We start from the raw sequence: 24,846 nt of genomic DNA, 5'->3' as shown, positions 1-24,846 counted from the left end.
AACCCAAAATGCAAACAATATACACTCAAACACTGAACAGACGAAGAAGCCCGCACGAAACAGAAGCGGGCTGAACAAACATATATATCCCCACCCTAACAACCAAACAAGAAACCGGTGATACCAATCAGACAAAACCAAAGGAACACAGAACAACGGATCAGTGATAGCTAGTTGACCTGTTATCTACTTAGTTTGTTATCTAGTTAGTTATCTAGTTGGTTAGTTATGTACTTGGTTAGTTATGTACTTGGTTAGTTACCTACTTGGTTAGTTACCTACTTGGTTAGTTATCTACTTGGTTAGTTATCTACTTGGTTAGTTATCTACTTGGTTAGTTATCTACTTGGTTAGTTACCTACTTGGTTAGTTACCTACTTGCTTTGTTATCTACTTAGTTTGTTAACTAGTTAGTTATCTACTTAGTTTGTTATCTAGTTAGTTATCTAGTTGGTTAGTTATCTACTTGGTTAGTTATCTACTTGGTTAGTTATCTACTTGGTTAGTTTGTCAGTTTGGCAGTCTTCCTGGAGAGACTTCCCACACTGCTGCAGGAGGCTGCTTGGATTTACATTCCTACACTTACTCTGTAGAGGCTCGCCTAACAGCTTGTGACTTGTGATTTCGGAGCATTCCAGAGGTTGTAACTTTATGCAAGCGTCTTTCTGCAATTTTATGCAAGTTTTACTACAGGGAACGCTTGGTGGATATAATCCAGCCTTCGCTAGTGCTGCTGACCTCAACAAACTGTCACTGAAGGCCAATTTACAGACAAATGTCCCGTCTCTCTGCAAGGTTATTGAGCCCAGAGGAACATCGGCTAATGCAGTAGTTTTCCACCTCATTGGATCTTGAGGATTAATCCGTGTGTCTGTGTGTCTGTGTGTCTGTGTGTGTGTGTGGTGTCTGTCTGTCTGTCTTTCTTTCTTCTCTCCCCAGAGTCACGTGACAGCAGGTGACCAGTTGGTCCACAGTGCCTTCCTCCAGAGTCTGGCCTCTCTGACCGTCGGCCTTTCCCTGGAACAGTACCTGTGTCGGCCCTGCCGACCCCCCCACCACCACCCTGCCAGCCTCAGCCTCGACTACACACACTCCTGCCCCATGGAGTGGAGCTGGCTCCAAACCTTCTCCACCACTGTGAAGAGCGCGGAGGCCATCGCCAGGGGAACAGCGTTCCCAGAATCCTTCACTGTCCCAGAGTTCCAGCAGGCAGGAACCACAGAACTCACCAAGCCCCTGGTGAGCAGAAAGTAGAAGCTTCCTCAGACTAGGATGGTGTCTGAAATGACACCCTATTCCCTATTAGTGTGTGCTGCATAGAGAATAGGGCACTTGGGAGTGTGTGGGGTTGTGTTATTGGAGAAACAGGCTAGCTGCCAGCCAATTATGGTGTTCATTCAACTGTTTTTTCCTTTTTCCTTTTAGTGTTATTTGTTCATCTTTCCATTTACTGTGATGTATGGCAGCTCACAGTCTGTTGATGCACTCACTTCACTTCGCTTCTCTTCTTCGCTTCTCTTCTTCGCTTCTCTTCTTCGCTTCTCTTCTTCGCTTCTCTTTTTCGCTTCTCTTTTTCGCTTCTCTTCTTCTCTTCTTCGCTTCTCTTCTTCGCTTCTCTTCTCTTCTTCGCTTCTCTTCTTCGCTTCTCTTCTTCGCTTCTCTTCTTCGCTTCTCTTCTTCGCTTCTCTTCTTTGCTTCTCTTCTTTGCTTCTCTTCTTTGCTTCTCTTCTTCGCTTCTCTTCTTCGCTTCTCTTCTTCGCTTCTCTTCTTCGCTTCTCTTCTTTGCTTCTCTTCTTTGCTTCTCTTCTTTGCTTCTCTTCTTTGCTTCTCTTCTTCGCTTCTCTTCTTTGCTTCTCTTCTTTGCTTCTCTTCTTTGCTTCTCTTCTTTGCTTCTCTTCTTTGCTTCTCTTCTTCTCTCCTCTTTCTCAGGACAATAGTAAGTGGAGCTTCATGATGGACGAACAACTCATGTCCTGGGCCACCACCAGACCTGAGGTAAGATTTCTGTCTCCAGTACCATATCTACATTCCAAATGGCACCCTATTGACATACCCTCAGCAGCTCTGGGAACCCACACCCTGGGTCAGGCCAGCCTCATGACACAGCTCCATCACTTCATGTTCAGATAGCTGTATCACTTGACATACCCTCAGCAGCTCTGGGAACCCACACCCTGGGTCAGGCCAGCCTCATGACACAGCTCCATCACTTCATGTTCAGACAGCTGTATCACTTGACATACCCTCAGCAGCTCTGGGAACCCACACCCTGGGTCAGGCCAGCCTCATGACACAGCTCCATCACTTCATGTTCAGACAGCTGTATCACTTGACATACCCTCAGCAGCTCTGGGAACCCACACCCTGGATCAGGCCAGCCTCATGACACAGCTCCATCACTTCCTGTTCAGATAGCTGTATCACTTGACATACCCTCAGCAGCTCTGGGAACCCACACCCTGGGTCAGGCCAGCCTCATGACACAGCTCCATCAATTCCTGTTCAGATAGCTGTATCACTTGACATACCCTCAGCAGCTCTGGGGGACCCACACCCTGGGTCAGGCCAGCCTCATGACACAGCTCCATCACTTCCTGTTCAGATAGCTGTATCACTAGCTATTGTTCACACTGTTCAGTGTTATGACTGTCCCCATAACTATTTCCTGTCTGTCATTAGTCATTTTGAAGGTGTCAATAATGCTGTCTTGCCAACTGTTTTGGTCATTGTTAGCTGGAACTGTTTTGGTCATTTAACAGGCTTTTAGAAACAGACTGGATTTAAGCTACTTTAACAGGCTACTGAAAACCAGGCTACTTTAACAGGCTACTTTAAGCTACTTTAACAGGCTACTTTAAGCTACTTTAACAGGCTACTTTAACAGGCTACTTTAAGCTACTTTAACAGGCTGCTTTAAGCTACTTTAACAGGCTACTTTAAGCTACTTTAACAGGCTACTTTAAGCTACTTTAACAGGCTACTTTAAGCTACTTTAACAGGCTTTCCCACCTCCTCTTACTGTATTTGACAGGACTGGCAGCAGGGAGGGAAGAGTCAGGTGTTTCTGTGGGGCAACGGGCGTCACGGACAGCTGGCAGACGCAGGGACCAACCTGATGGTGCCTACCATCGCCCCGTCTCTGTCCCAGACACATCAGGTAGAGTTCATAACCTACTAATACACCAGGGTCACGTTACATTACAGCACACGTCGTGAGCATCTCTGATTAGGCAGCTCCAGATTGTACTTAGGCTTCTTACATTTTGAGCCCGAAGATTCTCTAGTTGTTGACCTGTGATATTCTACTCTCTGCAGGTTGTGTGTGGGCAGAACTGTACATTCCTGGTACAGGCTAACGGTACGGTGCTGGCTGTAGGAGAGGGTAGCTATGGGAGACTGGGCCAGGGCAACTCTGATGACCTATATACCCCCACAGTCATCTCAGCCTTGCAAGGTAACATCTTTATCTCAGGTTGATCTATAACCTTGGACACCTTTGACACCTTTGTCCCCCTTGTTGACCCCCCAGGCTACGTGGTGACCCAGCTGGTGACCTCTTGCGGTTCTGACGGCCACTCCCTGGCCCTGACGGAGACGGGGGAGGTGTTCAGCTGGGGTGACGGGGACTATGGGAAGCTGGGACATGGGAACAGTGAGAGACAGAGACGACCCAAACAGGTGGAGGCTCTGCAGGGAGAGGAGGTGGTGCAGGTATGACTGGAGATGAGGCTCTGCAGGGAGAGGAGGTGGGGCGGATAGGACTGGAGATGAGTCTCTGCAGGGAGAGGAGGTGGGAGATGAGGCTCTGCAGGGATAGGTGGGGCGGACTGGAGATGAGGCTCTGCAGGGAGAGGAGGTGGGGGGTAGGACTGGAGATGAGGCTCTGCAGGACTGGAGATGAGGCTCTGCAGGGAGAGGAGGTGGGGCGGGTGGGGAGATGAGGCTCTGGGGAGATGAGGTGGGGCTCTGCAGGGAGAGGAGGTGGGGCGGATAGGACTGGAGATGAGGCTCTGCAGGGAGAGGAGGTGGGGCGGATAGGACTGGAGATGAGGCTCTGCAGGGAGAGGAGGTGGGGCGGGTAGGACTGGAGATGAGGCTCTGCAGGGAGAGGAGGTGGGGCGGGTAGGACTGGAGATGAGGCTCTGCAGGGAGAGGAGGTGGGGGCGGGTAGGACTGGAGATGAGGCTCTGCAGGGAGAGGAGGTGGGGCAGATAGGACTGGAGATGAGGCTCTGCAGGGAGAGGAGGTGGGGCGGATAGGACTGGAGATGAGGCTCTGCAGGGAGAGGAGGTGGGGCGGATAGGACTGGAGATGAGGCTCTGCAGGGAGAGGAGGTGGGGCGGGTAGGACTGGAGATGAGGCTCTGCAGGGAGGTGGGCGGGTAGGACTGGAGAGAGGCTCTGCAGGTGAGGGGGCGGGTAGGACTGGAGATGAGGCTCTGCAGGGAGAGGAGGTGGGGCGGATAGGACTGGAGATGAGGCTCTGCAGGGAGAGGAGGTGGGGCGGGTAGGACTGGAGATGAGGCTCTGCAGGGAGGAGGTGGGGGCGGATAGGACTGGAGATGAGGCTCTGCAGGGAGAGGAGGTGGGGCAGGGACTGGAGATGAGGCCCTGTAGGGAGAGGAGGTGGGGCGGATAGGACTGGAGATGAGGCTCTGCAGGGAGAGGAGGTGGGGCGGATAGGACTGGAGATGAGGCTCACCTGACAGGTCACACCTAACATTGCTGGGATGTTAAATGACATTATATGAATCCCTCTTACTGTAGATTACATACCCTTCGTTGTATTTACATTAGATGGTAGGCCAGCACGGAAACATTCTTGGTGTCATTTATCCTGAATAGTTTCTCTGTCTCTGTCATTCATCATTCCTTCACACAACAGTTGGCGTGTGGGTTCAAACACTCAGCCGTGATTACAACAGACGGGAAGCTGTTGACCTTCGGTAGTGGAGACTCTGGTCGTCTGGGTCAAAGATCAACGTCCAACAAGATGCTGCCAGAGAGAGTCACGGCACTGGAGGGATATCACATTGGACAGGTATGATCCGTCATATCAGACATACCAAACCGTATTAGCACACTACATGGTTGCCATTGCACTCAGGCCAGGTGCATCAACAACGAGACTGCTGCGCAGGCCTACTAATAACAGAGCGAAAGCACCTTAATAACAGAAATATAGGGATACTTAAAACATGAACCTAACAAGACAGGTAACATCCATCGTATCAGACTGGTAATGTCCATCATATCAGACTGGTAATGTCCATCATATCAGACTGGTAATGTCCATCATATCAGACTGGTAATGTCCATCATATCAGACTGGTAATGTCCATCATATCAGACTGGTAATGTCCATCATATCAGACTGGTAATGTCCATCATATCAGACTGGTAATGTCCATCATATCAGACTGGTAATGTCCATCATATCAGACTGGTAATGTCCATCATATCAGACTGGTAATGTCCATCATATCAGACTGGTAATGTCCATCATATCAGACTGGTAATGTCCATCATGTCAGACTGGTAATGTCCATCATATCAGACTGGTAATGTCCATCATATCAGACTGGTAATGTCCATCATATCAGACTGGTAATGTCCATCATGTCAGACAGGTAATGTCCATCGTATCAGACTGGTAATGTCCATCATGTCAGACTGGTAATGTCCATCATGTCAGACTGGTAATGTCCATCATGTCAGACTGGTAATGTCCATCATGGTCAGACTGGTAATGTCCATCATGTCAGACTGGTAATGTCCATCATGTCAGACTGGTAATGTCCATCATCATGGTGGTAATGTCCATCATACCAGACTGGTAATGTCCATCATGTCAGACTGGTAATGTCCATCGTATCAGACTGGTAAAGTCCATCGTATCAGACAGGTGGTAACGTCCATCGTATCAGACAGGTGGTAACGTCCATCGTATCAGACTGGTAATGTCCATCGTATCAGACAGGTGGTAATGTCCATCGTATCAGACAGGTGGTAACGTCCATCGTATCGACAGGTGTCATGTCCATCGTATCGGACAGGTGGTAATGTCCATCTTATCGGACAGGTGGTAACGTCCATCGTATCGGACAGGTGGTAATGTCCATCATGTCGACAGGTGGTAACGTCCATCGTGTCGGACAGGTGGTAACGTCCATCATGTCGGACTGGTAACGTCCATCATGTCAGACTGGTGGTAACGTCCATCGTATCGACAGGTGGTAACGTCCATCGTATCGGACAGGTGGTAACGTCCATCGTATCGGACAGGTGGTAACGTCCATCGTATCGACAGGTGGTAACGTCCATCGTATCGGACAGGTGGTAACGTCCATCGTATCGGACAGGTGGTAAAGTCCATCGTATCGGACAGGTGGTAACGTCCATCATGTCGACAGGTGGTAACGTCCATCGTATCGGACAGGTGGTAACGTCCATCGTATCGTAACGTCCATCGATCGGAGGTGGTAAAGTCCATCGTATCGGACAGGTGGTAATCGTCCATCGTATCGGACAGGTCGTCCATCGTATCGACAGGTGGTAACGTCCATCGTATCGGACAGGTGGTAACGTCCATCGTATCGGACAGGTGGTAACGTCCATCGTATCAGGTGGTAACGTCCATCGGTGGTGGTAACGTCCAGGTAAAGTCCATCGTATCAGACAGGTGGTAACGTCCATCGTATCAGACAGGTGGTAACGTCCATCGTATCAGACAGGTGGTAACGTCCATCGTATCAGACAGGTGGTAACGTCCACAGGTGGTAACGTCCATCGATCGGACAGGTGGTAAAGTCCATCATATCGACAGGTGGTACGGACAGGTAAAGTCCATCATGATATCGGACAGGTTGATTCCATCGTCTGTCCCATCGTGATCTGGTGGTATGCTCGCCACAGGTGGTAACGTCCATGCCTACAGGTGGTAACGCATCGTATGTTTTAAAGCATCGGGGTGGTCTCATCAGAGGACTGGTGGTAAAGTCCAAGCAGGGGTCTCAGTCAGGGCTGGTGTATTAAAGCAGGGTCTCAGTCAGGGCTGTGTTTTAAAGCAGGTGGTCTCAGTCAGGGCTGGTGTATTAAAGCAGGGGTCTCAGTCAGGGCTAGTGTATTAAAGCAGGGGTCTCAGTCAGGGCTGGTGTATTAAAGCAGGGGTCTCAGTCAGGGCTGGTGTATTAAAGCAGGGGTCTCAGTCAGGGCTGGTGTATTAAAGCAGGGGGTCTCAGTCAGGGCTGGTGTATTAAAGCAGGGGTCTCAGTCAGGGCTGGTGTATTAAAGCAGGGGTCTCAGTCAGGGCTGGTGTATTAAAGCAGGGGTCTCAGTCAGGGCTGGTGTATTAAAGCAGGGGTCTCAGTCAGGGCTGGTGTATTAAAGCAGGGGTCTCAGTCAGGGCTGGTGTATTAAAGCAGGGGTCTCAGTCAGGGCTGGTGTTTTAAAGCAGGGGTCTCAGTCAGGGCTGGTGTATTAAAGCAGGGGTCTCAGTCAGGGCTGGTGTATTAAAGCAGGGGTCTCAGTCAGGGCTGGTGTATTAAAGCAGGGGTCTCAGTCAGGGCTGGTGTATTAAAGCAGGGGTCTCAGTCAGGGCTGGTGTATTAAAGCAGGGGTCTCAGTCAGGGCTGGTGTTTTAAAGCAGGGGTCTCAGTCAGGGCTGGTGTATTAAAGCAGGGGTCTCAGTCAGGGCTGGTGTTTTAAAGCAGGGGTCTCAGTCAGGGCTGGTGTATTAAAGCAGGGGTCTCAGTCAGGGCTGGTGTATTAAAGCAGGGGTCTCAGTCAGGGCTGGTGTATTAAAGCAGGGGTCTCAGTCAGGGCTGGTGTATTAAAGCAGGGGTCTCAGTCAGGGCTGGTGTATTAAAGCAGGGGGTCTCAGTCAGGGCTGGTGTATTAAAGCAGGGGTCTCAGTCAGGCCTGGTGTATTAAAGCAGGGGGTCTCAGTCAGGCCTGGTGTATTAAAGCAGGGGTCTCAGTCAGGGCTGGTGTATTAAAGCAGGGGTCTCAGTCAGGGCTGGTGTATTAAAGCAGGGGTCTCAGTCAGGGCTGGTGTATTAAAGCAGGGGTCTCAGTCAGGGCTGGTGTTTAAAGCAGGGGTCTCAGTCAGGGCTGGTGTATTAAAGCAGGGGTCTCAGTCAGGGCTGGTGTATTAAAGCAGGGGTCTCAGTCAGGGCTGGTGTATTAAAGCAGGGGTCTCAGTCAGGCCTGGTGTATTAAAGCAGGGGTCTCAGTCAGGGCTGGTGTATTAAAGCAGGTGGTCTCAGTCAGGGCTGGTGTATTAAAGCAGGGGTCTCAGTCAGGGCTGGTGTATTAAAGCAGGGGTCTCAGTCAGGGCTGGTGTATTAAAGCAGGGGTCTCAGTCAGGGCTGGTGTATTAAAGCAGGGGTCTCAGTCAGGGCTGGTGTATTAAAGCAGGGGTCTCAGTCAGGGCTGGTGTATTAAAGCAGGGGTCTCAGTCAGGGCTGGTGTATTAAAGCAGGGGGTCTCAGTCAGGGCTGGTGTATTAAAGCAGGGGTCTCAGTCAGGGCTGGTGTATTAAAGCAGGGGTCTCAGTCAGGGCTGGTGTATTAAAGCAGGGGTCTCAGTCAGGGCTGGTGTATTAAAGCAGGGGTCTCAGTCAGGGCTGGTGTATTAAAGCAGGGGGTCTCAGTCAGGGCTGGTGTATTAAAGCAGGGGTCTCAGTCAGGGCTGGTGTATTAAAGCAGGGGTCTCAGTCAGGGCTGGTGTATTAAAGCAGGGGTCTCAGTCAGGGCTGGTGTATTAAAGCAGGGGGTCTCAGTCAGGGCTGGTGTATTAAAGCAGGGGTCTCAGTCAGGGCTGGTGTATTAAAGCAGGTGGTCTCAGTCAGGGCTGGTGTATTAAAGCAGGGGTCTCAGTCAGGGCTGGTGTATTAAAGCAGGGGTCTCAGTCAGGGCTGGTGTATTAAAGCAGGGGTCTCAGTCAGGGCTGGTGTATTAAAGCAGGGGGTCTCAGTCAGGGCTGGTGTATTAAAGCAGGGGTCTCAGTCAGGGCTGGTGTATTAAAGCAGGGGTCTCAGTCAGGGCTGGTGTATTAAAGCAGGGGTCTCAGTCAGGGCTGGTGTATTAAAGCAGGGGTCTCAGTCAGGGCTGGTGTATTAAAGCAGGGGTCTCAGTCAGGGCTGGTGTATTAAAGCAGGGGGTCTCAGTCAGGGCTGGTGTATTAAAGCAGGGGTCTCAGTCAGGGCTGGTGTATTAAAGCAGGGGTCTCAGTCAGGGCTGGTGTTTTAAAGCAGGGGTCTCAGTCAGGGCTGGTGTATTAAAGCAGGGGTCTCAGTCAGGGCTGGTGTATTAAAGCAGGGGTCTCAGTCAGGGCTGGTGTATTAAAGCAGGGGTCTCAGTCAGGGCTGGTGTTTTAAAGCAGGGGTCTCAGTCAGGGCTGGTGTATTAAAGCAGGGGTCTCAGTCAGGGCTGGTGTATTAAAGCAGGGGTCTCAGTCAGGGCTGGTGTATTAAAGCAGGGGTCTCAGTCAGGGCTGGTGTATTAAAGCAGGGGTCTCAGTCAGGGCTGGTGTATTAAAGCAGGGGGTCTCAGTCAGGGCTGGTGTATTAAAGCAGGGGTCTCAGTCAGGGCTGGTGTATTAAAGCAGGGGTCTCAGTCAGGGCTGGTGTTTTAAAGCAGGGGTCTCAGTCAGGGCTGGTGTATTAAAGCAGGGGTCTCAGTCAGGGCTGGTGTTTTAAAGCAGGGGTCTCAGTCAGGGCTGGTGTATTAAAGCAGGGGTCTCAGTCAGGGCTGGTGTTTTAAAGCAGGGGTCTCAGTCAGGGCTGGTGTATTAAAGCAGGGGTCTCAGTCAGGGCTGGTGTTTTAAAGCAGGGGTCTCAGTCAGGCTGGTGTATTAAAGCAGGGGTCTCAGTCAGGGCTGGTGTATTAAAGCAGGGGTCTCAGTCAGGGCTGGTGTATTAAAGCAGGGGTCTCAGTCAGGGCTGGTGTATTAAAGCAGGGGTCTCAGTCAGGGCTGGTGTATTAAAGCAGGGGTCTCAGTCAGGGCTGGTGTATTAAAGCAGGGGTCTCAGTCAGGGCTGGTGTATTAAAGCAGGGGTCTCAGTCAGGGCTGGTGTATTAAAGCAGGGGGTCTCAGTCAGGGCTGGTGTATTAAAGCAGGGGTCTCAGTCAGGGCTGGTGTATTAAAGCAGGGGTCTCAGTCAGGGCTGGTGTATTAAAGCAGGGGTCTCAGTCAGGCCTGGTGTATTAAAGCAGGGGTCTCAGTCAGGGCTGGTGTATTAAAGCAGGGGTCTCAGTCAGGGCTGGTGTATTAAAGCAGGGGTCTCAGTCAGGGCTGGTGTATTAAAGCAGGGGTCTCAGTCAGGGCTGGTGTATTAAAGCAGGGGTCTCAGTCAGGCCTGGTGTATTAAAGCAGGGGTCTCAGTCAGGGCTGGTGTATTAAAGCAGGGGTCTCAGTCAGGGCTGGTGTATTAAAGCAGGGGTCTCAGTCAGGGCTGGTGTATTAAAGCAGGGGTCTCAGTCAGGGCTGGTGTATTAAAGCAGGGGGTCTCAGTCAGGGCTGGTGTATTAAAGCAGGTGGTCTCAGTCAGGGCTGGTGTATTAAAGCAGGTGGTCTCAGTCAGGGCTGGTGTATTAAAGCAGGGGGTCTCAGTCAGGGCTGGTGTATTAAAGCAGGGGTCTCAGTCAGGGCTGGTGTATTAAAGCAGGGGTCTCAGTCAGGGCTGGTGTATTAAAGCAGGTGGTCTCAGTCAGGGCTGGTGTATTAAAGCAGGTGGTCTCAGTCAGGGCTGGTGTATTAAAGCAGGTGGTCTCAGTCAGGGCTAGTGTAAAAAGCAGGGGTCTCAGTCAGGGCTAGTGTATTAAAGCAGGGGGTCTCAGTCAGGGCTGGTGTATTAAAGCAGGGGTCTCAGTCAGGGCTGGTGTATTAAAGCAGGTGGTCTCAGTCAGGGCTGGTGTATTAAAGCAGGGGTCTCAGTCAGGGCTGGTGTATTAAAGCAGGTGGTCTCAGTCAGGGCTGGTGTATTAAAGCAGGGGTCTCAGTCAGGGCTGGTGTATTAAAGCAGGGGGTCTCAGTCAGGGCTGGTGTATTAAAGCTCTCAGTCAGGGCTGGTGTATTAAAGCAGGTGGTCTCAGTCAGGGCTGGATGTATTAAATTCAGGGGCTCCCAGATGGCTGGTGTTATTCCTATTGGCCCCCAGATGTATATCTTATTCATTGGTGATTATATCTTATTCCTATTGGCCCCCAGATGTATATCTTATTCCTATTGGCCCCCAGATGTATATCTTATTCCTATTGGCCCCCAGATGTATATCTTATTCCTATTTGCCCCCAGATGTATATCTTATTCCTATTGGCCCCAGATGTATATCTTATTCCTATTGGCCCCCAGATGTATATCTTATTCCTATTGGCTCCCAGATGTATATCTTATTCCTATTGGCCCCCAGATGTATGTCTTATTCCTATTGGCTCCCAGATGTATATCTTATTCCTATTGGCCCCCAGATGTATATCTTATTCCTTTGGCTCCCAGATGTATATCTTATTCCTATTGGCCCCCAGATGTATATCTTATTCCTATTGCCATTGGATCTCTGTCAGCTTCGATCAACGGTTACCTATCTGTTGACTATCTGTTGACTATGTGTTGACTATGTGTTGACATTGTCTTTCTCCCATTGTGACTAGGTATCCTGTGGTATCAACCACACCCTGGTCAGGGCTGGTGTATTAAAGCAGGGGTCTCAGTCAGGGCTAGTGTATTAAAGCAGGGGTCTCAGTCAGGGCTGGTGTTTTAAAGCAGGGGTCTCAGTCAGGGCTGGTGTATTAAAGCAGGTGGTCTCAGTCAGGGCTGGTGTATTAAATCAGGTGGTCTCAGTCAGGGCTAGTGTATTAAAGCAGGGGGTCTCAGTCAGGGCTAGTGTATTAAAGCAGGGGTCTCAGTCAGGGCTGGTGTATTAAAGCAGGGGTCTCAGTCAGGGCTGGTGTATTATTCTTATTCCTATTGGCCCCCAGATGTATATCTTATTCCTATTGGCCCCCAGATGTATATCTTATTCCTATTGGCCCCCAGATGTATATCTTATTCCTATTGGCCCCCAGATGTATATCTTATTCCTATTGGCTCCCAGATGTATATCTTATTCCTATTGGCCCCCAGATGTATATCTTATTCCTATTGGCCCCCAGATGTATATCTTATTCCTATTGGCCCCCAGATGTATATCTTATTCCTATTGGCCCCCAGATGTATATCTTATTCCTATTGGCCCCCAGATGTATATCTTATTCCTATTGGCTCCCAGATGTATATCTTATTCCTATTGGCCCCCAGATGTACATCTTATTCCTATTGGCTCCCAGATGTATATCTTATTCCTATTGCCATTGGATCTCTGTCAGCTTCGATCAACGGTTACCTATCTGTTGACTATGTGTTGACATTGTCTTTCTCCCATTGTGACTAGGTATCCTGTGGTATCAACCACACCCTGGTCAGGGCTGGTGTATTAAAGCAGGGGGTCTCAGTCAGGGCTAGTGTATTAAAGCAGGGGTCTCAGTCAGGGCTGGTGTTTTAAAGCAGGGGTCTCAGTCAGGGCTGGTGTATTAAAGCAGGGGGTCTCAGTCAGGGCTAGTGTATTAAAGCAGGGGTCTCAGTCAGGGCTGGTGTATTAAAGCAGGGGGTCTCAGTCAGGGCTGGTGTATTAAAGCAGGGGGTCTCAGTCAGGCCTGATGTATTAAAGCAGGGGTCTCAGTCAGGGCTTGTGTATTAAAGCAGGTGGTCTCAGTCAGGGCTGGTGTATTAAAGCAGGGGTCTCAGTCAGGGCTGGTGTATTAAAGCAGGGGGTCTCAGTCAGGCCTGGTGTATTAAAGCAGGGGGTCTCAGTCAGGGCTGGTGTATTAAAGCAGGGGGTCTCAGTCAGGGCTGGTGTATTAAAGCAGGGGGTCTCAGTCAGGGCTGGTGTATTAAAGCAGGTGGTCTCAGTCAGGCCTGGTGTATTAAAGCAGGGGGTCTCAGTCAGGGCTGGTGTATTAAAGCAGGGGTCTCAGTCAGGGCTGGTGTATTAAAGCAGGGGTCTCAGTCAGGGCTGGTGTTTTAAAGCAGGGGGTCTCAGTCAGGGCTGGTGTTTTAAAGCAGGGGTCTCAGTCAGGGCTGGTGTATTAAAGCAGGGGGTCTCAGTCAGGGCTGGTGTATTAAAGCAGGGGTCTCAGTCAGGGCTGGTGTATTAAAGCAGGTGGTCTCAGTCAGGGCTGGTGTATTAAAGCAGGGGGTCTCAGTCAGGGCTGGTGTATTAAAGCAGGTCGTCTCAGTCAGGGCTGGTGTATTAAAGCAGGGGGTCTCAGTCAGGGCTGGTGTATTAAAGCAGGTGGTCTCAGTCAGGGCTGGTGTATTAAAGCAGGGGTCTCAGTAAGGGCTGGTGTATTAAAGCAGGTGGTCTCAGTCAGGGCTAGTGTATTAAAGCAGGGGTCTCAGTCAGGACTGGTGTATTAAAGCAGGTGGTCTCAGTCAGGGCTGGTGTATTAAAGCAGGGGTCTCAGTCAGGGCTGGTGTATTAAAGCAGGTGGTCTCAGTCAGGGCTGGTGTATTAAAGCAGGTGGTCTCAGTCAGGGCTGGTGTATTAAAGCAGGTGGTCTCAGTCAGGGCTAGTGTATTAAAGCAGGGGTCTCAGTCAGGGCTAGTGTATTAAAGCAGGAGGTCTCAGTCAGGGCTGGTGTATTAAAGCAGGGGTCTCAGTCAGGGCTGGTGTATTAAAGCAGGGGTCTCAGTCAGGGCTGGTGTATTAAAGCAGGGGTCTCAGTCAGGGCTGGTGTTTTAAAGCAGGGGGTCTCAGTCAGGGCTGGTGTATTAAAGCAGGGGGTCTCAGTCAGGGCTGGTGTATTAAAGCAGGGGTCTCAGTCAGGGCTAGTGTATTAAAGCAGGTGGTCTCAGTCAGGGCTGGTGTATTAAAGCAGGTGGTCTCAGTCAGGGCTGGTGTATTAAAGCAGGGGGTCTCAGTCAGGGCTGGTGTATTAAAGCAGGTGGTCTCAGTCAGGGCTGGTGTATTAAAGCAGGGGGTCTCAGTCAGGGCTGGTGTATTATTCTTATTCCTATTGGCCCCCAGATGTATATCTTATTCCTATTGGCCCCCAGATGTATATCTTATTCCTATTGGCCCCCAGATGTATATCTTATTCCTATTGGCCCCCAGATGTATATCTTATTCCTATTGGCTCCCAGATGTATATCTTATTCCTATTGGCCCACAGATGTATATCTTATTCCTATTGGCCCACAGATGTATATCTTATTCCTATTGGCCCCCAGATGTATATCTTATTCCTATTGGCTCCCAGATGTATATCTTATTCCTATTGGCCCCCAGATGTATATCTTATTCCTATTGGCTCCCAGATGTATATCTTATTCCTATTGGCTCCCAGATGTATATCTTATTCCTATTGGCCCCCAGATGTATATCTTATTCCTATTGGCTCCCATATGTATATCTTATTCCTATTGGCTCCCAGATGTATATCTTATTCCTATTGGCTCCCAGATGTATATCTTATTCCTATTGGCCCCCAGATGTATATCTTATTCCTATTGGCTCCCAGATGTATATCTTATTCCTATTGGCCCCAGATGTATATCTTATTCCTATTGCCATTGGATCTCTGTCAGCTTCGATCAACGGTTACCTATCTGTTGACTATGTGTTGACTATGTGTTGACATTGTCTTTCTCCCATTGTGACTAGGTATCCTGTGGTATCAACCACACCCTGGTCAGGGCTGGTGTATTAAAGCAGGGGGTCTCAGTCAGGGCTAGTGTATTAAAGCAGGGGTCTCAGTCAGGCCTGGTGTTTTAAAGCAGGGGTCTCAGTCAGGGCTGGTGTATTAAAGCAGGGGGTCTCAGTCAGGGCTAGTGTATTAAAGCAGGGGTCTCAGTCAGGGCTGGTGTATTAAAGCAGGGGGTCTCAGTCAGGGCTGGTGTATTAAAGCAGGGGTCTCAGTCAGGCCTGGTGTATTAAAGCAGGGGTCTCAGTCAGGGCTGGTGTATTAAAGCAGGGGTCTCAGTCAGGCCTGGTGTATTAAAGCAGGGGTCTCAGTCAGGGCTGGTGTATTAAAGCAGGGGTCTCAGTCAGGGCTGGTGTATTAAAGCAGGTGGTCTCAGTCAGGCCTGGTGTATTAAAGCAGGGGGTCTCAGTCAGGGCTGGTGTATTAAAGCAGGGGTCTCAGTCAGGGCTGGTGTATTAAAGCAGGGGTCTCAGTCAGGGCTGGTGTTTTAAAGCAGGGGTCTCAGTCAGGGCTGGTGTTTTAAAGCAGGGGTCTCAGTCAGGGCTGGTGTATTAAAGCAGGGGGTCTCAGTCAGGGCTGGTGTATTAAAGCAGGGGTCTCAGTCAGGGCTGGTGTATTAAAGCAGGGGGTCTCAGTCAGGGCTGGTGTATTAAAGCAGGTGGTCTCAGTCAGGGCTGGTGTATTAAAGCAGGGGGTCTCAGTCAGGGCTGGTGTATTATTCTTATTCCTATTGGTCCCAGTCAGATGTATATCTTATTCAGGTGGTCTCAGTCAGATGTATATCTTATTCTATTGGCCCCCAGATGTATATCTTATTCCTATTGGCCCCCAGATGTATATCTTATTCCTATTGGCTCCCAGATGTATATCTTATTCCTATTGGCCCCCAGATGTATATCTTATTCCTATTGGCCCCCAGATGTATATCTTATTCCTATTGGCCCCCAGATGTATATCTTATTCCTATTGGCTCCCAGATGTATATCTTATTCCTATTGGCCCCCAGATGTATATCTTATTCCTATTGGCCCCCAGATGTATATCTTATTCCTATTGGCCCCCAGATGTATATCTTATTCCTATTGGCCCCAGATGTATATCTTATTCCTATTTGCCCCCAGATGTATATCTTATTCATATTTGCCCCCAGATGTATATCTTATTCCTATTGGCTCCCAGATGTATATCTTATTCCTATTGGCCCCCAGATGTATATCTTATTCCTATTGGCTCCCAGATGTATATCTTATTCCTATTGGCTCCCATATGTATATCTTATTCCTATTGGCTCCCAGATGTATATCTTATTCCTATTGGCTCCCAGATGTATATCTTATTCCTATTGGCTCCCAGATGTATATCTTATTCCTATTGGCCCCCAGATGTATATCTTATTCCTATTGCCATTGGATCTCTGTCAGCTTCGATCAACGGTTACCTATCTGTTGACTATGTGTTGACTATGTGTTGACATTGTCTTTCTCCCATTGTGACTAGGTATCCTGTGGTATCAACCACACCCTGGTGCTGTCTTCCGATGGGATGAGTGTCTGGTCCTTTGGTGACGGAGACTATGGGAAGCTGGGGACCGGTCCCTGCACTGTGAAGTCTTATCCTCAGGTAGGCTACAAGTGCTCCTCTCGCGTTTCAACAACATAACTTCCACAATAGGTTATTAATTCCTCTTTTTCATTATTCTTTACTTTGTAGAAAGTGGAGCAACTGTGTAACAAGGGAATCAAGAAGGTTGGCTGCGGGACCCAGTTTTCTGTTGTCCTGGCCAAAGATGGGCATGTTTACACCTTTGGACAAGGTAATGAATGTAGTTTATCATGTGAAGCTCCACACAGCAGACTTGACTACAGTAGTAGACTAACTTGTTGTTTTTTTTAATGGACCCCCAGCTGTTCTGTTTTTGTGGTGACACAGCAGCTACATGATCATATGTGTCAGTTCCCCCACCTATTGTAAAACATCCGTATCAAAGTGGTCTCATGTGCATTGATTATGTGGTGCTTGAGCTAGATTTTTTTTTTTTTAATTGACAGAACTTTAAGACCTATTTCAAGCTGTCTTGTCTCTCCTTCCTTCCTTCCTTCCTTCCTTCCTTCCTTCCTTCCTTCCTTCCTTCCTTCCTTCCTTCCTTCCTTCCTTCCTCTCCCCTCAGAGCGGTTGATCGGCCTGCCAGACTCTCTGTTGAAGAACCACAACCGTCCCCAGGTGGTGCCAGCCCTGGAGGGGGTGTTTGTAGAGGACATAGCTGTGGGCTGTGAGCATGTCCTGGTTTTGTCTTCTACCGGAGATGTCTATGCCTGGGGCTGTAACTGTGAGGGACAGGTAGGAACATAGCTTCTCTACCACAGTATTACACAAGTTCTTCATTCAGCTTTCCTCAATTTCTTGCATCCTCTCCTCGACCTCTGAGAGTGTGGAGCTGAGGGTGTGGAGCTGAGGGTGTGGAGCTGAGGGTGTGGAGCTGAGGGTGTGGAGCTGAGGGTGTGGAGCTGAGGGTGTGGAGCTGGGGGTGTGGAGCTGGGGGTGTGGAGCTGGGGGTGTGGAGCTGGGGGTGTGGAGCTGGGGGTGTGGAGCTGAGGGTGTGGAGCTGGGGGTGTGGAGCTGAGGGTGTGGAGCGTGGACCTTTTCCTCCAATGAGGAGGTGGTAACTAGATAAGATGTGAGGAATCACTGAAAGACTGAGATGGAGCCTAAGACTAGTGGTGGTGGTGTATAAATTTGTCCTCTCGTTCAGAATGTGACTTTCCACTGAAGTCAGTCTTTGTTTTGTGTTGATCTGTCTTTCAGCTTGGCCTGGGTCACTCAAGCCCAGTGAAGGAGCCCACCCTGGTGACAGGCCTACAGGGGAACAACGTCAGACAGATCTCTGCTGGTCGCTGCCACAGCTCAGCCTGGACCACACCCTCCCCCTCTGTCAAAGCCTCAGGTAAACACACAGCTCAGCCTGGACCACACCCTCCCCCTCTGTCAAAGCCTCAGGTAAACACACAGCACAGCCTGGACCACACCCTCCCCCTCTGTCAAAGCCTCAGGTAAACACACAGCTCAGCCTGGACCACACCCTCCCGCTCTGTCAAAGCCTCAGGTAAACACACAGCTCAGCCTGGACCACACCCTCCCCTCTGTCAAAGCCTCAGGTAAACACATAGCTCAGCCTGGACCACACCCTCCCCTCTGTCAAAGCCTCAGGTAAACACACAGCTCAGCCTGGACCACACCCTCCCCCTCTGTCAAAGCCTCAGGTAAACACACAGCTCAGCCTGGACCTCACCCTCACCCTCTGTCAAAGCCTCAGGTAAACACACAGCTCAGCCTGGACCTCACCCTCCCCTCTGTCAAAGCCTCAGGTAAACACACAGCTCAGCTCAGCCTGGACCTCACCCTCACCCTCTGTCAAAGCCTCAGGTAAACACACAGCTCAGCCTGGACCACACCCTCCCCTCTGTCAAAGCCTCAGGTAAACACACAGCTCAGCCTGATCCACACCCTCCCCTCTGTCAAAGCCTCAGGTAAACACACAGCTCAGCCTGACCTCACCCTCCCCCTCTGTCAAAGCCTCAGGTAAACACACAGCTCAGCCTGGACCTCACCCTCACCCTCTGTCAAAGCCTCAGGTAAACACACAGCTCAGCCTGGACCTCACCCTCCCCCTCTGTCAAAGCCTCAGGTAAACACACAGCTCAGCCTGGACCTCACCCTCACCCTCTGTCAAAGCCTCAGGTAAACACACAGCTCAGCCTGGACCACACCCTCCCCTCTGTCAAAGCCTCAGGTAAACACACAGCTCAGCCTGGACCACACCCTCCCCCTCTGTCAAAGCCTCAGGTAAACACACAGCTCAGCCTGGACCTCACCCTCCCCCTCTGTCAAAGCCTCAGGTAAACACACAGCTCAGCCTGGACCACACCCTCCCCTCTGTCAAAGCCTCAGGTAAACACACAGCTCAGCCTGGACCACACCCTCCCCCTCTGTCATAGCCTCAGGTAAACACACAGCTCAGCCTGGACCACACCCTCCCCTCTGTCAAAGCCTCAGGTAAACACACAGCTCAGCCTGGACCTCACCCTCCCCCAAAGATCTGTCATAGCCTCAGGTAAACACACAGCTCAGCCTGGACCACACCCTCCCCTCTGTCAAAGCCTCAGGTAAACACACAGCTCAGCCTGGACCTCACCCTCCCCTCTGTCATAGCCTCAGGTAAACACACAGCTCAGCCTGGACCACACCCTCCCCTCTGTCAAAGCCTCAGGTAAACACACAGCTCAGCCTGGACCTCACCCTCACCCTCTGTCAAAGCCTCAGGTAAACACACAGCTCAGCCTGGACCTCACCCTCCCCCTCTGTCAAAGCCTCAGGTAAACACACAGCTCAGCCTGACCTCAACCTTCCCTCTGTCAAAGCCTCAGGTAAACACACAGCTCAGCCTGGACCTCACCCTCCCCCTCTGTCAAAGCCTCAGGTAAACACACAGCTCAGCCTGGACCACACCCTCCCCTCTGTCAAAGCCTCAGGTAAACACACAGCTCAGCCTGGACCACACCCTCCCCTCTGTCAAAGCCTCAGGTAAACACACAGCTCAGCCTGGACCACACCCTCCCCTCTGTCAAAGCCTCAGGTAAACACACAGCTCAGCCTGGACCACACCCTCCCCCTCTGTCAAAGCCTCAGGTAAACACACAGCTCAGCCTGGACCTCACCCTCACCCTCTGTCAAAGCCTCAGGTAAACACACAGCTCAGCCTGGACCACACCCTCCCCCTCTGTCAAAGCCTCAGGTAAACACACACACACACACACACACACACACACACACACACACACACACACACACACACACACACACACACACACACACACACACACACACACACTGATGGCATGCCTCAGCTCTATGTGCTTGGAGACCAGATGTTATCCATAATGTCTCCTGGGGTTGGACATATCCCAGGACTGTTACCCAGTCTGACCTCTTCTTCACCTTCATAAACCGTGTCTGCTGATCTCTCTTTTCCAGGTGCCTCAGCCAACCTGCAGCTGGGTCTGCCCCAGTCTATCCCTCCACAGTATAACGCTCTGAAAGACTGCAGCCCTGACGTCCTCAACACCCGCCTCCGGGTGCTCTACCACTTCTCTGACCTCATGTACAAGTCCTGGAGGCTGCTCAACCTCCACCCCAGGAACCAGGTAATGAACAAGCTGCTCTCAGTTTATCTTGTCAACCTCATATTATCTCTGATTGATGTCAGGGAATGAGTTACACAGTCTTACCGTAAATCTCATGTCTTACCCGTTACCCGGTCTTTCTGTCACGCGCACACGCACACACACACAGCTGGTTCTATGTTTAGTTTCAGTTTAACCCGACTTGACGCTGGTTCTCTCTCTCTCTCTCTCTCTCTCTCTCTCTGAGATGTCTCTCTCTCTCTCTCTGTCTCTCTCTGTCTCTCTCTTTCTCTTTCTCTGTCTCTGTCTCTGTCTCTGTCTCTGTCTGTCTCTCTTTCTCTCTCTGTCTCTGTCTCTGTCTCTCTTTCTCTCTCTTTCTCTCTCTTTCTCTCTTTCTCTCTCTGCCTCTCTCTCTGCCTCTCTCTGCCTCTCTGCCTCTCTCTCTGCCTCTCTCTCTGCCTCTCTCTCTGCCTCTCTCTGCCTCTCTGCCTCTCTCTCTGCCTCTCTCTCTCTCTTTTCTCTCTCTCTCTTTCTCTCCCTGTCTTTCTCTCCCTGTCTCCAGGTCTCTTCATCTCGCTACAGCTCAGGGACAGCAGCCATCGTCCAGGGCCAGCTGAGAGGCCTCCTGTCCCCCAAGGTCAACACTCTACCCCTGGTCAGATCAATAGGGAGGACCATGACCCAGGGCAAGACCTACGGACCACAGATCACTGTCAAGAGGATCTCAAACAGGTACCTTTTTGGGGGGGTGTGACATGTTTTTTTACAGACACACATCCATTGTTTCTGAGTGGATCCTGATCCCCCGGGGTTCCATACTGAGGTTACATAGTGGATCCTGATCCCCCGGGGTTCCATACTGAGGTTACATAGTGGATCCTGATCCCCCGGGGTTCCATACTGAGGTTACATAGTGGATCTTGATCCCCCGGGGTTCCATACTGAGGTTACATGGTGGATCCTGATCCCCGGGGTTCCATACTGAGGTTACATAGTGGATCCTGATCCCCGGGGTTCCATACTGAGGTTACATAGTGGATCCTGATCCCCGGGGTTCCATACTGAGGTTACATAGTGGATCCTGATCCCCGGGGTTCCATACTGAGGTTACATAGTGGATCCTGATCCCCGGGGTTCCATACTGAGGTTACATAGTGGATCCTGATCCCCGGGGTTCCATACTGAGGTTACATAGTGGATCCTGATCGCCTGGGGTTCCATACTGAGGTTACATAGTGGATCCTGATCCCCTGGGGTTCCATACTGAGGTTACATAGTGGATCCTGATCCCCCGGGGTTCCATACTGAGGTTACATAGTGGATCCTGATCCCCCGGGGTTCCATACTGAGGTTACATAGTGGATCCTGATCCCCTGGGGTTCCATACTGAGGTTACATAGTGGATCCTGATCCCCGGGGTTCCATACTGAGGTTACATAGTGGATCCTGATCCCCCGGGGTTCCATACTGAGGTTACATAGTGGATCCTGATCGCCTGGGGTTCCATACTGAGGTTACATAGTGGATCCTGATCCCCCGGGGTTCCATACTGAGGTTACATAGTGGATCCTGATCCCCCGGGGTTCCATACTGAGGTTACATAGTGGATCCTGATCCCCGGGGTTCCATACTGAGGTTACATAGTGGATCCTGATCCCCTGGGGTTCCATACTGAGGTTACATAGTGGATCCTGATCCCCGGGGTTCCATACTGAGGTTACATAGTGGATCCTGATCCCCCGGGGTTCCATACTGAGGTTACATAGTGGATCCTGATCCCCTGGGGTTCCATACTGAGGTTACATAGTGGATCCTGATCCCCTGGGGTTCCATACTGAGGTTACATAGTGGATCCTGATCCCCCGGGGTTCCATACTGAGGTTACATAGTGGATCCTGATCCCCCGGGGTTCCATACTGAGGTTACATAGTGGATCCTGATCCCCGGGGTTCCATACTGAGGTTACATAGTGGATCCTGATCCCCCGGGGTTCCATACTGAGGTTACATAGTGGATCCTGATCGCCTGGGGTACCATACTGAGGTTACATAGTGGATCCTGATCCCCGGGGTTCCATACTGAGGTTACATAGTGGATCCTGATCCCCCGGGGTTCCATACTGAGGTTACATAGTGGATCCTGATCCCCTGGGGTTCCATACTGAGGTTACATAGTGGATCCTGATCCCCCTGGGTTCCATACTGAGGTTACATAGTGGATCCTGATCCCCCGGGGTTCCATACTGAGGTTACATAGTGGATCCTGATCCCCCGGGGTTCCATACTGAGGTTACATAGTGGATCCTGATCCCCGGGGTTCCATACTGAGGTTACATAGTGGATCCTGATCCCCCTGGGTTCCATACTGAGGTTACATAGTGGATCCTGATCCCCCGGGGTTCCATACTGAGGTTACATAGTGGATCCTGATCCCCCGGGGTTCCATACTGAGGTTACATAGTGGATCCTGATCCCCTGGGGTTCCATACTGAGGTTACATAGTGGATCCTGATCCCCGGGGTTCCATACTGAGGTTACATAGTGGATCCTGATCCCCGGGGTTCCATACTGAGGTTACATAGTGGATCCTGATCCCCCGGGGTTCCATACTGAGGTTACATAGTGGATCCTGATCCCCCGGGGTTCCATACTGAGGTTACATAGTGGATCCTGATCCCCTGGGGTTCCATACTGAGGTTACATAGTGGATCCTGATCCCCCGGGGTTCCATACTGAGGTTACATAGTGGATCCTGATCCCCCGGGGTTCCATACTGAGGTTACATAGTGGATCCTGATCCCCCGGGGTTCCATACTGAGGTTACATAGTGGATCCTGATCCCCTGGGGTTCCATACTGAGGTTACATAGTGGATCCTGATCGCCTGGGGTTCCATACTGAGGTTACATAGTGGATCCTGATCGCCTGGGGTTCCATACTGAGGTTACATAGTGGATCCTGATCCCCTGGGGTTCCATACTGAGGTTACATAGTGGATCCTGATCCCCTGGGGTTCCATACTGAGGTTACATAGTGGATCCTGATCCCCTGGGGTTCCATACTGAGGTTACATAGTGGATCCTGATCGCCTGGGGTTCCATACTGAGGTTACATAGTGGATCCTGATCGCCTGGGGTTCCATACTGAGGTTACATAGTGGATCCTGATCGCCTGGGGTTCCATACTGATGTTACATAGTGGATCCTGATCCCTGTAACATGTTAGTTGAAGATGATTGACAGTACATTACCCTTGGGTTAGCCCCTCGTGCATCATACTGTAACATGTTAGTTGAAGATGATTGACAGTACATTACCCTTGGGTTAGCCTCCCATGCATCATACTGTAACATGTTAGTTTATGATGATTGACAGTACATTACCCTTGGGTTAGTCCCCCATGCATCGTACTGTAACATGTTAGTTCAAGATGATTGACAGTACATTACCCTTGTGTTAGCCCCCCATGCATCGTACTGTAACATGTTAGTTGAAGATGATTGACAGGTCATTACCCTTGTGTTAGCCCCCATGCATCGTACTGTAACATGTTAGTTGAAGATGATTGACAGGTCATTACCCTTGTGTTAGCTCCCCCATGTTAGTTGAAGATGATTGACAGGTCATTACCCTTGGCTGCATTTTAGTTTGATTGACAGGTCATTACCCTTGATGCTGATTGATATTTGAGGTCACTTCTGCAATGATTAAGATGATTGAGTAATGCAAGGCTGCATTTTAGTTTCCATGCTGTTGATATTAGTACCCCCATTGTCCCCCACACCACAGGGGGCGCTCCAGCAAGCCCATCTTTGTGCAGATCGCCAAGCAGGTGGTCTCTCTGAACCCCCTGGAGCTGAGGCTGCCCTCCAGGGCCTGGAAGGTCAAGCTGGTGGGGGAGGGGGCTGACGACGCAGGGGGGGTGTTTGATGATACCATCACGGAGATGTGTCAGGTAGGACCCTGGTTAAAGGTCAGCTTTTTTTTTAACAAAGATGCTACTTAAATTTCTACTCCGTAATATTCAGAAACTTAACTGAAGTTATAATTATTTGATTGAGTTTTTGGGGAATTTCATTTCACTTTCTGAATTCATTGATATGAAATGGACCTCAACCCTGCTCATTGTACTTTCTGAATTCATTGATATGAAATGGACCTCAACCCTGCTCATTGTACTTTCTGAATTCATTGATATGAAATGGACCTCAACCCTGCTCATTGTACGTGCATGTTTGATGTGAAAAGATGAATATGTATGTCTTGCTGTGACATTTTCAGGAGTTGCAGTCTGGTGTGGTTGATCTGCTCATTCACACCCCCAACAGCTCTACTGACGTGGGAAGTAACACCGACAGGTACGTCATGAGACTTTGCTCTCCACATGTTCTCATATTATTTCTGCTCTCCACATGGTCTCATATTATCTCTGCTCTCCACATGGTCTCATATTATTTCTGCTCTCCACATGGTCTCATATTATCTCTGCTCTCCACATGGTCTCATATTATCTCTGCTCTCCACATGGTCTCATATTATCTCTGCTCTCCACATGGTCTCATATTATCTCTGCTCTCCACATGGTCTCATATTATCTCTGCTCTCCACATGGTCTCATATTATCTCTGCACTCCACATGGTCTCATATTATCACTGCTCTCCACATGGTCTCATATTATCTTTGCTCTCCACATGGTCTCATATTATCTTTGCTCTCCACATGGTCTCATATTATCTTTTCTCTCCACATGGTCTCATATTATCTCTGCTCTCCACATGGCCTCATGTTCTCTCTCTGCTCTCCACATGGTCTCATATCCTCTCTCTGCTCTCCACATGGTCTCATGTTCTCTCTCTTCTCCATGTAGTCTCATGTTCTCTCTGCTCTCCACATGGTCTCATGTTCTCTCTCTGCTTTCCACATGGTCT

The 24,846-nt window shown here is 50.1% G+C and overlaps 1 protein-coding gene across 8 annotated transcripts in view; it reads left to right on the top strand.

The window, feature by feature from the left end:
* LOC118391619 (probable E3 ubiquitin-protein ligase HERC1) overlaps positions 1–24,846 on the top strand; it is a 136,859-nt gene that overhangs the window by 100,018 nt on the left and 11,995 nt on the right. For all 8 annotated transcript variants that reach the window (XM_052458548.1, XM_052458546.1, XM_052458549.1 and 5 more), the window contains 14 exons: positions 940–1,239; positions 1,930–1,995; positions 3,032–3,157; positions 3,316–3,454; positions 3,530–3,711; positions 4,885–5,040; positions 16,241–16,363; positions 16,454–16,556; positions 16,911–17,080; positions 17,546–17,684; positions 19,772–19,941; positions 20,483–20,652; positions 23,707–23,872; positions 24,199–24,275. In XM_052458548.1, coding sequence (XP_052314508.1) covers positions 940–1,239; positions 1,930–1,995; positions 3,032–3,157; positions 3,316–3,454; positions 3,530–3,711; positions 4,885–5,040; positions 16,241–16,363; positions 16,454–16,556; positions 16,911–17,080; positions 17,546–17,684; positions 19,772–19,941; positions 20,483–20,652; positions 23,707–23,872; positions 24,199–24,275 — 2,087 coding nt within the window. The remainder of the gene's footprint in view (positions 1–939; positions 1,240–1,929; positions 1,996–3,031; positions 3,158–3,315; positions 3,455–3,529; positions 3,712–4,884; positions 5,041–16,240; positions 16,364–16,453; positions 16,557–16,910; positions 17,081–17,545; positions 17,685–19,771; positions 19,942–20,482; positions 20,653–23,706; positions 23,873–24,198; positions 24,276–24,846) is intronic.

Source organism: Oncorhynchus keta, chromosome 12, assembly GCF_023373465.1.
Source record: "Oncorhynchus keta strain PuntledgeMale-10-30-2019 chromosome 12, Oket_V2, whole genome shotgun sequence".
Lineage (NCBI taxonomy): Eukaryota > Metazoa > Chordata > Actinopteri > Salmoniformes > Salmonidae > Oncorhynchus > Oncorhynchus keta.
The sequence above is the reverse complement of the archived record's forward strand: the minus strand, read 5'-3'. Positions and strand labels throughout refer to the sequence as shown.